At 41.0% G+C, this 18811-nt stretch overlaps 1 protein-coding gene across 1 annotated transcript; it reads right to left on the reverse strand.

Annotated features, from left to right (window-relative positions):
- LOC142968589 (uncharacterized) lies at positions 1–18082 on the reverse strand. The gene is made up of 10 exons (XM_076108531.1): positions 17767–18082; positions 15800–16426; positions 15722–15766; positions 13277–13396; positions 12135–12254; positions 7845–7964; positions 2271–2390; positions 1980–2099; positions 336–437; positions 1–53 (listed from the first exon to the last, which is right to left on the reverse strand). Exons 1-10 carry the CDS (start codon positions 18080–18082, stop codon positions 1–3), a joined length of 1743 nt encoding a protein of 580 aa, XP_075964646.1.
- Between the last annotated feature and the right edge of the window lie 729 nt (positions 18083–18811).

Raw genomic sequence — 18811 nt, forward strand, 5'->3', positions numbered from 1 at the left:
TTAATTGTGCTGTTGGCCCTCAATCAGGTTCACTTTGTATGAAAGTTCATCAAGTGAACAGACTGTCAAGGAAACCAAATTTATTTAAAAAAATTGTAGTTGTTCATCATCCCACTGAGCATTTCTAAAGATGCAACGCTACAAATCAAAAGACTCAAACTATGGATTCAGATTCCACTTATGCTTAAGAACACTAATGAGAGATGGCGATTGTAGCAGCAGCCCTATATCTAACAATTTTAGCGGCACAAAGCAGATATTTCTCTTACATAATCACAATTTTAAAAACAAATTCAAACCGCGAATCCTTCCATGTCTCTCAAGCAAAAGGATATGTTTTCTGCTCAGCTCCTGAATGGCTGACTGCACTTTTTTCTGGAACACAATCTGGGCTTCACACATGCAGGCATCTTGAGTTATTTCACTTCTCATTTCCTCTGAAAGAATGAGAAAAAAAAACATGGAGAAGGTCAAAGTATTAGAGTGGTGTTTCACCATGTTTGGCGTGGCCTCTTTGTAATACTCCATTTGGCTCTGCAGCCCATCATATATTCCTCGATGTCGGTGTTCAGCATGAGAACCTTTTTGGAGCTGACGAAATCAGATAAAAGTGAGGTCTTGTTTTAAATGGAAACATAAGCATAATGGATATTGATTGAATTATATAGTAGAGATCAGTTCAAATCATGATTTTTTTTTTTGTGAGTGAGATTAGGAAATGGGTTGAAAAAAGAGTTTCAATCACTTCAACTAGTTAATCACAACCCGGTAGTGCTCCGTTACTGAGGTCAGGCATGTATAGCATTAAAGAAGACGCATGTTAATAAACGTTTTAGCAATATACTCACGTATACATACAAGAAAAATTACTGAAAAAGACAATCACAACAGACACCAGGCAAATAAATTACAACCAATTTTGTTTGGTCCTTTACTTGGACCAAAGTTCTCGGAGGGCTCCCACCACAATTTCCATTGCAGTCTCTCTTTCCCTAAACCAGCAGCACAGCATACTTGTATGTCCTACAAACTGCCGTTAACGGCTGGATCAGAGGAAGTATTGCTCGTCGTTGGACAGTAGCTTTGGTTGCAGTCAACTGCAGACTTCTCCAAAGCTAAAGAATGCAAAAAGGTAGACATGAAAGGATAACTATCAAGATCAAAGTGTATGCATTGTAACTGAAATAAATCTAAAGTTCCTTGTCAGTGCCATAGGCTTGACCAAGTTCCAACCTACAGCAGTGCACTGAAATTCACATCGGTTAGAGATTGTATATGACTCTGTTTAACAGTACAGGCTGCATTCACAAATTGTCAGCGACTTGTGTAGATTGGTTGACAGACGATTACAGACCTGTGGTCATAGAATCGGGGATCCTTAAACTTCATTCTATTTCATAAAAGCTACAGCGCCACTTCCCCAAAATGACAGAAGGCCAGTGGATGCCAAAGTAAATTTCAGTACTACTTTGCATGAGAAAATTAGTCAAGCCTATATACCTTTTAAGAGGGCAAAGCCTTGGTGAAATATAACATAATATGAAATTCATATAATTATCATAACAGATAGCAATTGGAAAACATCTTACTGTCACCTTAATCTTCTTGCATAGTTTAGAATGGCTCTCATCAAGTCAAGCACAGGGTCCAGCCCGTCTTCGATAAAGCCTCTTTGAGTTTTACAAGGAAAGCGCATTCAATGAGCCCCTGGTCAGCTGTCAAAACTTGGTTGCTCATACTTTGAGGAGCCCAAACCATGCCACACCTTTCGGTAAATTAGTGCCAGTCTGGCACATTTTCTCAGGCGGAACGAGCCCAACACTAGTTGTAATACACAGCTCACAAGGCAATAATATGAGAGGGTTGGGGGACAAATTGAACCTGAGCCTAGAACTGATTAAACATTTGGGGAATCTCTTGAAAGGTCTCAACACACAGACACCATTATGTATGTTTGGGGAAAAATCCCAGATCCTTACGTGAGCATGTTTTCTGGTCTGCATTCAACACATATCCCACTCGACACTTGCAGTTGTATAAATCACCGTTGTTGATACAAATCTGCTGGCAGTCATGTCCCTGTGCACATGCATTTGAACCTGCAAAGAGACATTCCCACAATAAACTGACTTGGTCTAAGTAATTCAAGGTCATGGAGCTATTGGTTATCATTACCTTGAAATGTATTAGTTTCTAGCACAATACAATAACTTTTTTAACCATCCTGAGGTGCTGCACCAATGTCTAGTTGAAAAGAAAAAGTTTCTTACGTGAGCAGGTCTTCTGATCCATGTTCAACACATATCCCACTCGACACCTACAGATGTAAGAGTTCCCATTGTTGATGCAAATGTGCTGGCAGTCATGTCCCTGGGCACAAGCATCTGAACCTGAACATGAAAAGAAAAGCTCACATCTCAGCTCCTAGTCACTCATATTCTCCACCCTGAATATCAGCTTCTCCCCTCAGGCAGACGCTTCAGAGTCCCCCAGTGCAGGCTCAACCTCTTTAAGAACTCCTTTGTCCCCTTGTCCGTCAAAGCCCTAAATGGCAAGCTAGCCAGAGCTTAACCCCTGTAACACCGATTTTTATTTATTTTTAATATCTTAACTATACACTACTGGTGCGTTGTACAATGGGCAGTGTGAAATGTATTTGTTGGCTGGTGGCAGTCTTTTGCAAGTACTGTAGGTACTGTGTGTGCGAGTATGTGGACTGGCGACAGTCTGTGTATGTAATGTATGTATGCAATATGTTATTTGTATTGTTTTTTAACAGCAGACACTGTACATTGTATGTATGTTTCCAAGACAAATTTCCTTCGGGACAATAAAGTCTATCTTATCTTATCTTATCTTAGTCCTATAACATTAAAACAATCCCTTAGATTTTTGCAGAGCCTTTGGTCACAGTTCTCTATAGAAGAAGCCGATGCCTTAGCCACGTGACCAATACATTTTAACATTCACGGTCTCTATATCTCCTGCTCATTCACGCTGACCTCAACAATGGAAAACAATATTCGCGAGAATTGATATCTGGTGTGCCCAAAAGACAAATCCCATTTTCTAGAGTCTAGACAATGGCTTCTGCAGTATTAGGTCATGCACCTAAAATAATGGAGACACAGCACCATAACATGCACATCAAATGTATAGGTCAAATTCAAGTTCTTACGTGAGCATGTTTTCTGGTCTGCATTCAATACATATCCGTCATGACATGAGCAAAGGTGAGTATCACCATTTTTGACACAAATGTGTTGGCAGTCATGTCCCTGGGCACATGTATCAAATCCTGAAACGAGAGACTTCCACATCTAACGTATTCCAACACAATCAGTTAATGAATCTTTGGCCTGTTGTGGAGCTAAAGATGGGTCAACAGTATTTAAAAAGAACATGCATGTCAAGTATACAATTACAATTCAGGTTCTTACGTGAGCATGTTGTCTGGTCAGCGTTCAACACATAGCCCTCATGACACATGCAAGAGTAAGAATCGCCATTTTTCACACAAATGTGTTGGCAGTCATCATGTCCCTGGTTACATGCATCTGAACCTGAAAAGAGACTTCCACAGCTAACATCCACAGCAAACTTCCATGGTGAAGCTTTTGATTGGCCAAAATTGATTTCGAAAACATTATGAAGGCCATGGCCAAATGCTTAATGTCTCCTTCTGCATTTATTCAACTATATACAATGATGCCAATAAGGATTGTAGTCAACTACAGATGTACTAGGTGCACTAGGACATGCATATCAAGACAAAAGGTCCAAGTTCTTACGTGAGCATGTTTTCTGGTCTGCATTCAACACATATCCCACTTGACACTTGCAGATGTACGAGTCATCATTGCTGATGCAGATATGTTGGCAGTCATGTCCCTGTGCACAAGCATCTGAACCTGAACATGAAAAGAAAAGCTCACATCTCAGCTCCTAGTCACTCATATTCTCCACCCTGAATATCAGCTTCTCCCCTCAGGCAGACGCTTCAGAGTCCCCCAGTGCAGGCTCAACCGCTTTAAGAACTCCTTTGTCCCCTTGTCCGTCAAAGCCCTAAATGGCAAGCTAGCCAGAGCTTAACCCCTGTAACACCGATTTTTATTTATTTTTAATATCTTAACTATACACTACTGGTGCGTTGTACAATGGGCAGTGTGAAATGTATTTGTTGGCTGGTGGCAGTCTTTTGCAAGTACTGTAGGTACTGTGTGTGCGAGTATGTGGACTGGCGACAGTCTGTGTATGTAATGTATGTATGCAATATGTTATTTGTATTGTTTTTTAACAGCAGACACTGTACATTGTATGTATGTTTCCAAGACAAATTTCCTTCGGGACAATAAAGTCTATCTTATCTTATCTTATCTTAGTCCTATAACATTAAAACAATCCCTTAGATTTTTGCAGAGCCTTTGGTCACAGTTCTCTATAGAAGAAGCCGATGCCTTAGCCACGTGACCAATACATTTTAACATTCACGGTCTCTATATCTCCTGCTCATTCACGCTGACCTCAACAATGGAAAACAATATTCGCGAGAATTGATATCTGGTGTGCCCAAAAGACAAATCCCATTTTCTAGAGTCTAGACAATGGCTTCTGCAGTATTAGGTCATGCACCTAAAATAATGGAGACACAGCACCATAACATGCACATCAAATGTATAGGTCAAATTCAAGTTCTTACGTGAGCATGTTTTCTGGTCTGCATTCAATACATATCCGTCATGACATGAGCAAAGGTGAGTATCACCATTTTTGACACAAATGTGTTGGCAGTCATGTCCCTGGGCACATGTATCAAATCCTGAAACGAGAGACTTCCACATCTAACGTATTCCAACACAATCAGTTAATGAATCTTTGGCCTGTTGTGGAGCTAAAGATGGGTCAACAGTATTTAAAAAGAACATGCATGTCAAGTATACAATTACAATTCAGGTTCTTACGTGAGCATGTTGTCTGGTCAGCGTTCAACACATAGCCCTCATGACACATGCAAGAGTAAGAATCGCCATTTTTCACACAAATGTGTTGGCAGTCATCATGTCCCTGGTTACATGCATCTGAACCTGAAAAGAGACTTCCACAGCTAACATCCACAGCAAACTTCCATGGTGAAGCTTTTGATTGGCCAAAATTGATTTCGAAAACATTATGAAGGCCATGGCCAAATGCTTAATGTCTCCTTCTGCATTTATTCAACTATATACAATGATGCCAATAAGGATTGTAGTCAACTACAGATGTACTAGGTGCACTAGGACATGCATATCAAGACAAAAGGTCCAAGTTCTTACGTGAGCATGTTTTCTGGTCTGCATTCAACACATATCCCACTTGACACTTGCAGATGTACGAGTCATCATTGCTGATGCAGATATGTTGGCAGTCATGTCCCTGTGCACAAGCATCTGAACCTGAACATGAAAAGAAAAGCTCACATCTCAGCTCCTAGTCACTCATATTCTCCACCCTGAATATCAGCTTCTCCCCTCAGGCAGACGCTTCAGAGTCCCCCAGTGCAGGCTCAACCGCTTTAAGAACTCCTTTGTCCCCTTGTCCGTCAAAGCCCTAAATGGCAAGCTAGCCAGAGCTTAACCCCTGTAACACCGATTTTTATTTATTTTTAATATCTTAACTATACACTACTGGTGCGTTGTACAATGGGCAGTGTGAAATGTATTTGTTGGCTGGTGGCAGTCTTTTGCAAGTACTGTAGGTACTGTGTGTGCGAGTATGTGGACTGGCGACAGTCTGTGTATGTAATGTATGTATGCAATATGTTATTTGTATTGTTTTTTAACAGCAGACACTGTACATTGTATGTATGTTTCCAAGACAAATTTCCTTCGGGACAATAAAGTCTATCTTATCTTATCTTATCTTAGTCCTATAACATTAAAACAATCCCTTAGATTTTTGCAGAGCCTTTGGTCACAGTTCTCTATAGAAGAAGCCGATGCCTTAGCCACGTGACCAATACATTTTAACATTCACGGTCTCTATATCTCCTGCTCATTCACGCTGACCTCAACAATGGAAAACAATATTCGCGAGAATTGATATCTGGTGTGCCCAAAAGACAAATCCCATTTTCTAGAGTCTAGACAATGGCTTCTGCAGTATTAGGTCATGCACCTAAAATAATGGAGACACAGCACCATAACATGCACATCAAATGTATAGGTCAAATTCAAGTTCTTACGTGAGCATGTTTTCTGGTCTGCATTCAATACATATCCGTCATGACATGAGCAAAGGTGAGTATCACCATTTTTGACACAAATGTGTTGGCAGTCATGTCCCTGGGCACATGTATCAAATCCTGAAATGAGAGACTTCCACATCTAACGTATTCCAACACAATCAGTTAATGAATCTTTGGCCTGTTGTGGAGCTAAAGATGGGTCAACAGTATTTAAAAAGAACATGCATGTCAAGTATACAATTACAATTCAGGTTCTTACGTGAGCATGTTGTCTGGTCAGCGTTCAACACATAGTCCTCATGACACATGCAAGAGTAAGAATCGCCATTTTTCACACAAATGTGTTGGCAGTCATCATGTCCCTGGTTACATGCATCTGAACCTGAAAAGAGACTTCCACAGCTAACATCCACAGCAAACTTCCATGGTGAAGCTTTTGATTGGCCAAAATTGATTTCGAAAACATTATGAAGGCCATGGCCAAATGCTTAATGTCTCCTTCTGCATTTATTCAACTATATACAATGATGCCAATAAGGATTGTAGTCAACTACAGATGTACTAGGTGCACTAGGACATGCATATCAAGACAAAAGGTCCAAGTTCTTACGTGAGCATGTTTTCTGGTCTGCATTCAACACATATCCCACTTGACACTTGCAGATGTACGAGTCATCATTGCTGATGCAGATATGTTGGCAGTCATGTCCCTGTGCACATGTATCTGAACCTGAAAAGGGACACTCACACTTGTAACTGACTTGTAGCTGATTAATTGAATGAGAGCCATCAAGAGGCACTTAGCCAGATGTGGAGCTTTCAAAGCTGTTGCTGTCCAAATTAAACTTTTGGAGCGGCAAACACAGATACTTCAAGCATTTTTAGTGAATTAATAAATAACAGACTTTGAGGTATAGATCCAGGACAGTGCACCCTGTCATGCATATAAAATGAACAGGTAAAATGTAGGTTCTTACGTGAGCATGTTTTCTGGTCTGCGTTCAACGCATATCCTTCACGACACTTGCAAAGGTATGAATCACCATTTGTGACACAAATATGCTGGCAGTCATGTCCCTGGTCACATGTATCCAAACCTGAGAAGAGACACTTCCACAGCTAATGCTTAGACCGTCATTTTTAAATTCAGTAAAACAGTCACACAACAGTAAGACAATGGACTGCCCATTCTTTCGACGGCCCATATTCTGAAACTCCAATAGTCCAAAAAATGTCCCATTGGACCAAAAGCCCACCAACAGTCTATTATCCAGAAAATAAACGCCCATTGTTCCTAAGGCCTATTGCTCTGAAAATACACACCCTCCCTGCAACAAACAGAAGCACATGGCTAATTATTATGCAAAATAATGTCATTGTACCTTCCCGATTTTTTTTCTAACAGAAATCTCATGTGCAAAAAATGTTGCAACTGGGAAGATCATTCTGCATAATAATTAGCCATGTGCTTGTTGGAGGGAAAGTTTGTATTTTCGTAACAATGGACTTTAGGAAGAACAAGTGTTTGTTTTCGCGTTAACGGGCTGTCCCTGGTACACGGGCTTTCGGAACAATGGCCTGATACCCTAAAACATGCATAACATAAGGTCCAAGTTCTTACGTGAGCACGTTTTTTGGTCGGCATTTAACTTATATCCCACTTGACACTTGCAGATGTACGAGTCATCATTGTTCTCACAAATGTGGTGGCAATCATGTCCATGGGCACATAGATCAGAGCCTGAAAAGAGAGATGTCCACATAACTTAAGGTAACTGACATATCATGACATCAGTCAGGGAGAGATCCTGGACTGTTGGAGCCTCAGTCTGGCCATTACTATGAGGTTACATGCGCCACTCTTATTACTGTATCAATCAGTCTCCCAAGTCTCTGAGTTATTCAAACTGAGCTTAACAATTTGCAGATGTAGGAGTCATCGGTGCTGACACAAATATGTTGGCAGTCGTGTCCTTAGGCACATGTATCTGAACCTGAAAAGAGACACTTCCACATCTAACCAACTAAGTCTACCATCATATGGCGAACACATCCAAGCAGAACCATTTGCTCAAACTCTGTGCAATCAATCCCAGTTTCCTACTTCTATTTAATCAAGTACGAACGATTTTTGGGAACCTGAAACACTGCACCAAGAGATGGACATGAAATCCATCCGTAAGGATTCTTACGTGAGCACGTTTTCTTGTCTGCATTCAACACATATCCCTCGTGACACACACAGAGGTAGGAATCACCATTTTCCACACAAATATGCTGGCAGTCATGTCCCTGGACACACGTGTCCAAATCTGCAAAGAAACATTTCTGCATGTTAACTGACTGTTGATGAGCACCACAACCATTTGTGGCGGTGACCTACTCAAGACAACCCCATAGCAATAGTCACAAGAGCTGATCTGTTCCTGACCCTGTGCAAATTCAACATGGTCTGAGCACTCACTTCCCACTTCTAAGCATAACCCAAAACCAAGTAGCAAGCACCTAAATTGAAGCAGACGCCAATGTGTAAGTGCCTTACAGTGCAGTTTCTTTAATGGCTGCTATAGTGGCTCCAAGAACACCTGAACAATACCAAAAGATTGGGAAAACCCCAACGTTGCTGTTGTGACAAGTCAATGCATCCTACAGATTTAGTTTAATCCAGAAGCATAAGTAGATTTGTTGGAGATCTGTGCCAAAATACAAACATAAAGTCTACCTGAAAAGTCCAGGTTTTTGTGTGAGCATGTTTTTTGGTCTGCATTTAACACATATCCCATTCGACATTTGCAGATGTAAGAATCATCAGAGGTGACACAAATATGCTGGCAGTCATGTCCCCGGGAACATGAATCCAAACCTGAAAAGAAAAAACTGCAACATATGACAGGAAGCCCTTATTGTGGAACGTATTGTAGACCCTTTGCTTGGCAATAAATGTTTTTACAGTTCATATAAGCCCACAGTACAAAGAGCCTGACCAGCTCTTGTATGTACAGTATATAGGCGATACATATACTGTAACTTTCAGTCGTGCAAAACACATTGGAACTGGCCAAAAAACAGCCAACAAATCAATGAAAAATATTCAGGTTCTTACGTGAGCATGTTTTCTTGTCTGCATTCAACAGATATCCCTCACGACATTTGCAGATGTAGGAGTCATCGGTGCTGACACAAATATGTTGGCAGTCGTGTCCTTGGGCACATGTATCTGAACCTGAAAAGAGACACTTCCACATCTAACCAACTAAATCTACCATCATATGGCGAGCATATCCCAGCAGAGACTTTAATGGCCATTTGCTCGAACTGTGTGCATCAATCCCAGTTTCCTACTTCTATGCTTTTTCAATTCAATTCAACATATACAGCTTCACACTCGGAACAGTTAAAAAATCTAGTACCTTTGCAGCTCTTGCTATCAAGATAAAGTTTTTAAGCTGTTTTGGCAAACAAAACTGTAGGGATTCTTCAGTACTCCAGGGAATGACTTCTACATTTAATCAAGTATGAACGATAATGAACTCTTTGGGAAACCTGAAACACTGCACCAAGAGATGGACATGAAATCTATCCGTAAGGATTCTTACGTGAGCACGTTTTCTTGTCTGCATTCAACACATATCCCTCGTGACACACACAGAGGTAGGAATCGCCATTTTCCACACAAATATGCTGGCAGTCATGTCCCTGGACACACGTGTCCAAATCTGCAAAGAAACATTTCTGCATGTTAACTGACTGTTGATGAGCACCACAACCATTTGTGGCGGTGACCTACTCAAGGCAACCCCATAGCAATAGTCACAAGAGCTGATCTGTTCCTGACCCTGTGCAAATTCAACATGGTCTGAGCACTCACTTCCCACTTCTAAGCATAACCCAAAACCAAGTAGCAAGCACCTAAATTGAAGCAGAAGCCAATGTGTAAGTGCCTTACAGTGCAGTTTCTTTAATGGCTGCTATAGTGGCTCCAAGAACACCTGAACAATACCAAAAGATTGGGAAAACCCCAACGTTGCTGTTGTGACAAGTCAATGCATCCTACAGATTTAGTTTAATCCAGAAGCATAAGTAGATTTGTTGGAGATCTGTGCCAAAATACAAACATAAAGTCTACCTGAAAAGTCCAGGTTTTTGTATGAGCATGTTTTTTGGTCTGCATTTAACACATATCCCATTCGACATTTGCAGATGTAAGAATCATCAGAGGTGACACAAATATGCTGGCAGTCATGTCCCCGGGAACATGAATCCAAAACTGAAAACAAAAAACTGCAACATATGACAGGAAGCCCTTATTGTGGAACGTATTGTAGACCCTTTGCTTGGCAATAAATGTTTTTACAGTTCATATAAGCCCACAGTACAAAGAGCCTGACCAGCTCTTGTATGTACAGTATATAGGCGATACATATACTGTAACTTTCAGTCGTGCAAAACACATTGGAACTGGCCAAAAAACAGCCAACAAATCTATGAAAAATATTCAGGTTCTTACGTGAGCATGTTTTCTTGTCTGCATTCAACAGATATCCCTCACGACATTTGCAGATGTAGGAGTCATTGGTGCTGACACAAATATGTTGGCAGTCGTGTCCTTGGGCACATGTATCTGAACCTGAAAAGAGACACTTCCACATCTAACCAACTAAATCTACCATCATATGGCGAGCATATCCCAGCAGAGACTTTAATGGCTATTTGCTCGAACTCTGTGCATCAATCCCAGTTTCCTACTTCTATGCTTTTTCAAATCAATTCAACATATACAGCTTCACACTCGGAACAGTTAAAAAATCTAGTACCTTTGCAGCTCTTGCTGTCAAGATAAAGTTTTTAAGCTGTTTTGGCAAACACAACTGTAGGGATTCTTCAGTACTCCAGGGAATGACTTCTACATTTAATCAAGTACGAACGATAATGAACTCTTTGGGAAACCTGAAACACTGCACCAAGAGGTGGACATGAAATCCATCCGTAAGGATTCTTACGTGAGCACGTTTTCTTGTCTGCATTCAACACATATCCCTCGTGACACACACAGAGGTAGGAATCACCATTTTCCACACAAATATGCTGGCAGTCATGTCCCTGGACACACGTGTCCAAATCTGCAAAGAAACATTTCTGCATGTTAACTGACTGTTGATGAGCACAACAACCATTTGTGGCGGTGACCTACTCAAGGCAACCCCATAGCAATAGTCACAAGAGCTGATCTGTTCCTGACCCTGTGCAAATTCAACATGGTCTGAGCACTCACTTCCCACTTCTAAGCATAACCCAAAACCAAGTAGCAAGCACCTAAATTGAAGCAGAAGCCAATGTGTAAGTGCCTTACAGTGCAGTTTCTTTAATGGCTGCTATAGTGGCTCCAAGAACACCTGAACAATACCAAAAGATCGGGAAAACCCCAACGTTGCTGTTGTGACAAGTCAATGCATCCTACAGATTTAGTTTAATCCAGAAGCATAAGTAGATTTGTTGGAGATCTGTGCCAAAATACAAACATAAAGTCTACCTGAAAAGTCCAGGTTCTTGTGTGAGCATGTTTTTTGGTCTGCATTTAACACATATCCCATTCGACATTTGCAGATGTAAGAATCATCAGAGGTGACACAAATATGCTGGCAGTCATGTCCCCGGGAACATGAATCCAAACCTGAAAAGAAAAAACTGCAACATATGACAGGAAGCCCTTATTGTGGAACGTATTGTAGACCCTTTGCTTGGCAATAAATGTTTTTACAGTTCATATAAGCCCACAGTACAAAGAGCCTGACCAGCTCTTGTATGTACAGTATATAGGCGATACATATACTGTAACTTTCAGTCGTGCAAAACACATTGGAACTGGCCAAAAAACAGCCAACAAATCTATGAAAAATGTTCAGGTTCTTACGTGAGCATGTTTTCTTGTCTGCATTCAACAGATATCCCTCACGACATTTGCAGATGTAGGAGTCATCGGTGCTGACACAAATATGTTGGCAGTCGTGTCCTTGGGCACATGTATCTGAACCTGAAAAGAGACACTGAGTCAGTTCCATTTCATACATGTGCACATCACACTTTAAACTACTCTTCTTTGCAGACCAATGCCCTGCAAAATACCCTAATTAAATTTTTACTGACCACTCAGAACAGGTGGCTGTGGAATGGAAGTTTAGTTGACTTTCCAGCAATGAGCTCTAGACGATTGCATACAGCTTAAAGGGAACATGTCAAGTCACCTTTTCAGTGCTTGTGCACATAAAGTTGGGTATCGAGAGTGCCCACCAACCCACAAACGTTAACAAACATTAATTTAGTAATGATTAAATAAGCCTCTGCACTTAACCCACCCTAGTATTATGAGCAGTGGGAAGCTACTATACAGTGCCAAGGGAGCAGATTGGGCAACCCAGTCAGGTTTTTGTGGGCTGTTTAGATCAGAAAACATGTGATTCAACAAGCTATGCTACATAACGGAAAGTTGGCAGCAAACCTGATTCCAGCTTTGAAACTCCCAGGGCAGTTGGGGTAGCTAACCTACTGAACAGTAATATTCAGTCAAGCTTGTGACTTGGAGAGAAGATCTACTTTTCGTCTCTAAGTGGGCATCATTTACTTCTAGAATTTGTGCCTCTCATCGGCCCAGGCCTTCATAATTGTCCCGCTCATTTAATTTGTGCTGAATAGTGTCTGTCCTAATCTATTTGGGGCAACCCAAAACATTGGTAACAAGAGATGGTATGCAGTGTGTTCGCAGCACAAAGTGCCAAACTAACTGATGTCCAAAAGGAACTTCAGAGCTTATGAACTTGGAATTCAAAGGTTCTGTCAAAGTTCTTACATTAAATATTTTAAAAGTTAGAAATGTCCACTTATTATAAGGCTTTTCCACATCCAATTCCAAATCAATGCTACAGCAAGATTCCATGAAAATATCACTTTTAGCCATGTACAACCTTTTTAGTCATTTTAAGATCGTGAAAACACAATGAGATTTTGTCACACTGACACATTGGACAAAGACATTAAAACAAGGATAAAGATACTTACGTGAGCATGTTTTCTTGTCTGGGTTCAAGACATAGCCGTTGCGACACTTGCAGTCGTATGAGTAGCCATTGTTGACACAAATGTGGTGGCAATTGTGTCCCTGATCACATGACTCCAAACCTGAAAAGGAACACTTCAATGTCTGATTGGCTTAGGCCTAGTGAAATCAATCATTTTGTGTTATATTTATGTTAGTAAGTTGTAAGCAACTGTGCAATTGTGTAATTCTACAAAGCCACATGCAGATTAGCTTGCTTGATCTCTGTGCTTGATCTTTATTGATGTTATAGTAAAGTTATTTGTGAAGGAACGAAGAGACGTAGTCACATGCTGTTTATCAAATGTTACATTGACTTTTGAATGTAGGACACCTGAATAACCTTCCATCTCAATTGTCCGAAAGAATATTCTATGCAAACACAATATCTACTGAGGCAACACTCTGTTGCAATCGTTGCATGTCGTTGGTAGTGACGTTGAAAATACAGAATTAGTTTGGCTAGAAGTCAGTCATAGTTTTAAGGACAGTGTCGTTAAGTCAACCCCGATCTCATGGGAAGGCGTATAAATTGCACCTAATTTCCACGTGTCATCATTAGGCTTTCCACGTGTCATTTGACACCACGTTAATGTGAAACGGACGTAGTTATGTTTAGGCAACAAAATACACTCAGTTAGGTTTATGAAAAACATAATGGTTGGGCTTAAAATAAGTACGTAAAGTAAGTCAAATATGTACGGAAACAATGTGACAGGAAAACACGTCACTAAAATAAAACACAACACTTTTGAACACTGCTTCCTGGTGTTTGTCTACCTCCCCACCTGCTAACTATAAGTGGCCTCTCTCACATTTTATACTCCATCACTAATTGAGAGTGTAGCATATCCACACGGATGTGCTTACATTGCAGTCAGTACAGACCACATGGCACATAAAAAGCAAGAAAGGCGTTCTTGTTTGTAAAATGACTTACAAATTGTCGTGCGGGCTGGTTGAATTCAACACCTGGGGGAGAAGTTTGCATGAATAGCATGTGTAACCTAAGCAGTTACCTTGCTAGACTGGGTGGTACCGAAAGTTTAAAAGAGACATTAAAAGGTGACATTTTTAACTGTGGTTAGTTACTTTGTGTATTCCTCCTGACGACCACAGCTGCATGCTTGGGTTGAGCAATGGTTAAAGCAGTGGATATGGTTATGCTACGGGTGCAGCTGTTGCTATGGCTATTGTTATAACGTGGCTACACAAGGCCTTTTAGCCGCGGTTTTCAGTCCGACCGACTAATCTGTCTTTAGCTTAGTATTGGTGACGTGAAGTCATGTGACCGTGGTGTAGCTTGTTTTTAACCTAACGGCAGCATTTTACTTCTGGCGCTTGCATTCACGCTTCAAGGGAACCAGTGCGATGCTAACATCAGAGTTGGTCTACAAGAGTGTCTTATCTGCAGAACTCAATTGAGACTGCAAAAGAATTAGAAGGGAACACAAAATGATTGCGAGAAAACGCTAAACTTATTCTTATTTTCCCAGTTCTGATATCACTCACATCTATTATAAGCATTAAGTATTACATTAAAGATAAATATTACATTGAGCAGAAAAAATATATCAACACTTCCTGTTATTAGTTGTTTTTTTCCAAATTTGTAAAAGTTCTTCACCCCGTGAAACCACAACTTGTGGTTTTTGCAAGTTGTTCATTTGTACAAATTCAAGAAATCAAATAACTTAAATAACTTGCGTCGGAGCGAGGCTAGCTGTTTACCCCTGTTTCCAGTATTTATGCTAAGCTAAGTTAACCGGTGCTGGCTCCAGCTTCGGACTTGAAAGTGGTATCAATCTTCTCATCTAACTCTGCAAGAGAGCGAATAAGTGAATTAGTGTAGTGGTCTATTTAATAAGCATATTTAACGTTTTATTGAACTTAAGTTTTCTTAGCAATTTCTTGAAAATCGAATGTAATGTTTCCACTCAAATAATTTTAGTCAAGTTGAGCGCCAGCGCAACCTAATTTAGTTGTTACCGTGCAGGATGAATGACCGTTAATGTTTGGTCACACATTGCGTAAGCCCAAATAGTGGGAAGCTTAGCAGAGAGCAGCGCGCTCCATGTGAAAAATACGGACAGCATCATGTTAGCTTTCAACCATTTTAAAGTGTCCAGGGTTGCAGAATTTGAGTGATCGGAGGATTTGTCCTCTTCTTTAAGGAGGTTAGTATATGACTTACTGTTGTATGCATTAACTACACTGTTTGTCACCATCAACAGTTTGAACAGAATTTTTTGTGGAAAATCCAACAAGTGGCGGTAAATCACTCCGGTTACCTTGCCCTTGGTCTCAAGACTAAAGAAGAGGACCAGTGACTTTAGAATGGAGATTACGTCTATGGTGCTGCCCATATGATCACAGGTTGGAAATTTAAAAGGACGGATCTGACATACCGTTGTTTCCTTTATCGTCATTTTCATTATTTATTCCTTTACCGTCTTTCCTGCCAGCTAGGACTAGTCCATATTCACTGACTCCGCCATCTAATGGAATATCTGCACTCCCGTTATCATCATCCTTACCACACAAGGTCTCCCTAAATTTGGAAGTGAGCTTCTCAATGACACCATAGGTCTCCACATAGAAGACGTGGTCATCGTGTGGGGGGCTGGCCATGAGGCGGAGGGACATCATGTCGGCCCTGTCCACACCCACCGCGTAGATCTCGATCCCAGATGCCCGGGCCGCGGCCGATACGTCCTCCACCTTGTCCTGGGGCCTCCCGTCCGTCACTATGATGGCTATTTTGGCAATGTTCACGGAGCTGGCTCGGGCCCCAGCCTCCGCCGTGAAAGCTTTCTCCATGGCAGTCTTGATGGCCATGCCCGTCATGGTGCCCGAGGCGAGGGGCTCGACGCGGGCCAGCGCCTGCTTCAGGGCGGACTTGGTGAAATAGGTCTTCAGCAGAAACTCCACATGTACTGTGCTGGCGTAATTGACGAGGCCGACCCGCGTGGCGCCCGAGCCGATCTCCAGGCTGTCCACCATGTCTTGCAGGAACTCCTTGGCCTTTTCAAACTCAGCAGGGCGCACACTGCGGGAGCTGTCTATGATGAAGACCAGGTCTATGGGACGATTTCTGCAGTTGGATCTTGTTGCTGTAAAAACAACGATAAAAAAAGATCTTAATTAGATTCAAGGTTTACATTCTGATGTATTTGTATTGAAGATACAGTAGTAAAACTCCACATGCATTACACATCCCTGCCAACACGTGCTGAACACACACTTACTAACGCAGACACACTTTATGAAATAAACGTAACCAAACACTCAAAGATTTCCTTTTCAACTACATCAGTAGACTGTCATCCTCTTCATCACAAACAAAACGTATGTTTTCAGCCTAATAAATGAGAAACAAACTTTATGAGACAAATATCTTAAGGACATGTGATGTGACCCTTTGAACATTTGACAAAAAGACCGCCCAAAACTCCACTTCTGTCTTGTGGGAGTCAAATTAACTCATGATAGTTATGGCTAACATTAAGTACCTGCGTCAGCTCCGATGGATGCAGCAGGGCTGCTGGAGGCAGGCTGCCAGGAGGACGCTTTGTGTTGCAGCTGTGAGAGCGGCTGGCTTTTCTTTGGCGGCTGGTGATGGGAGGACTGGTAGCGATAAAACCCGGCATTAGTGCCACCAGCTTTGAAAAGGGAGGTGGGGAGAGGCAGAGGGGAAAGCATTAGGAGCAGTAGTTACTTTGGTTTAATGATGGGCATGCACAATGATTGATAACAGTTTTTCAATGCGAATATCACAGAAGGGAAAAGAGTTGTGCTCTATGCTGTTTGGGCTGTGATATTTATAGTTTTTCAGATGATTTTTCAAATTTACTTTCTGCAAGACTGAACAAAAATGTATAATTCATCTATTTAATTGTTGCCCATTTTTTTACATCCATCTATTGTGTAAAACAAGACATGCAATTTATATTGAAGGTAAAAATATATTTTGATCATTATTATTTACTATTAACTAAATCATATTTTATTTTGAGCCTCTTAAACTTTTAACAAAATAATGCATATCACTATAGCTAAAATCCCTTAGACATGGTCTGTCACCAAAATGATTCTTGTTTTATATATATGACAATAAGAATAATAGAAAAAAATATATATTTACATATTTGGAAAAGCACTTTCTGTGTTTTTTCATGGAATGTATTAGTAACACAATACAAACTGGGGCTACACAAAATCATGAAAATCCCTGGGATTATTAGTCAGTTAAAATATGCAAAATAATAATTATTATACAGTAGTAATAATAACAATAGCTGTAGTCAAATGTATGTAAACGTTTTGCACCAAACTTGGACAAAATTGCCCGAATCATGACAAACGCATGGGAAACAAATGAGAACGTTATTGCACGTGGATGAACATTGACAATGAACTAATAGGACACATAACATCTGCAGGTCCAACCAACCTCCGTTGTCAGCCCTCCGTCTCTCCTGCGCCTGGTGGAGCGGGCTGTGCTGCCGGGAGCCCCTGGCCGTGGAACCACCCGGCTGGACCTCTTTAAAAGTTCCAGCACTCGGTGCTTCGTCAGAGCTTTGCTCAATGGATTTGATCTCCTCAAAGCGTTGACGGACCCGCGGCGCGATTTGCGAGGACACTCGCGGGATTTCCGGACGGATTGAGTGGATCTGCCGGTTGCGGGACCCGAGCTGCGGGGAAGTCGCCAGAGTTCCCGCCGCCAGGATGCCAATGAGACCGAGCAGTCCCCACGTTACTGAGTTCATGTTGCCCGCGCTCATAGTGGAGTTCCGTCCGTCGGTCTGGAGGTCCACTTCCACAGCTGACTGTGTCCTATTTATAGGGTCTCGTCCACTTGCCCACAAGGCGTGGGGAACGAAGAGCCCAGAGACGTTTAGGGGGAAGTGAAGGAAGGAGTGGACAAGTGAGGGTGCTTTTAGTGATTCTGCACTAGAATTAAAAAAAAGTTCTTAATTTAAGGACTTTGTAGAATGTTACAAAGTCTGAGACAAAAATAATATATGTATAATTACCATAACTATATAGTATATACATGTGTTTTCATTTAAATAATTATATATATATATATATACATTTTTGTACTGTGGTGTTACGTTACTGTAGTAAAAGATTTGAGTAGCCTACTTTGTCTTTCACTGGCTAAAATCATTAATCCTGAGATGATATCACTGTTAATGTTAATAGTTGTAGTAGTTTAAATTTGAATTGAATTTGAAAGCAAACTCCAAATGTCCAACTACAGCATAGCCTCTGATGTTGTATCTTGTTGTACAATTCTGACCTCTACTAACATAATAAGCAGAAACCATGAAGAAATGGCCTTTGAGCATCATTCTGACCAGGGAGACAAAGCTGTAGATGTTCAAAGTTCCTCTTTTCTGAGCACCTTTAGGACTTTATGTCCAACAATGACCTGTTTATATGGGCCTGACTAGATCTACAAAATATAGTATTATTTCCATATTACTGTTGAT

The sequence above is a fragment of the Anarhichas minor genome, unplaced genomic scaffold (genome assembly GCF_050575085.1).
Source record: "Anarhichas minor isolate MPS153535 unplaced genomic scaffold, ASM5057508v1 ptg000040l, whole genome shotgun sequence".
NCBI lineage: Eukaryota > Metazoa > Chordata > Actinopteri > Perciformes > Anarhichadidae > Anarhichas > Anarhichas minor.

Excerpts from the sequence above, each read along its gene's own strand:
- LOC142968589 (XM_076108531.1), bottom strand. The coding sequence starts at position 18,082 with ATGAACTCAGTAACGTGGGGACTGCTCGGTCTCATTGGCATCCTGGCG. Across the intron at positions 15,767-15,799 it reads TCCATTAGATGGCGGAGTCA|ACGGTAAAGGAATAAATAAT; the intron begins GTGAATATGGAC and ends CTGGCAGGAAAG. Across the intron at positions 13,397-15,721 it reads TGACGATAAAGGAAACAACG|GTTTGGAGTCATGTGATCAG; the intron begins GTATGTCAGATC and ends GTTCCTTTTCAG.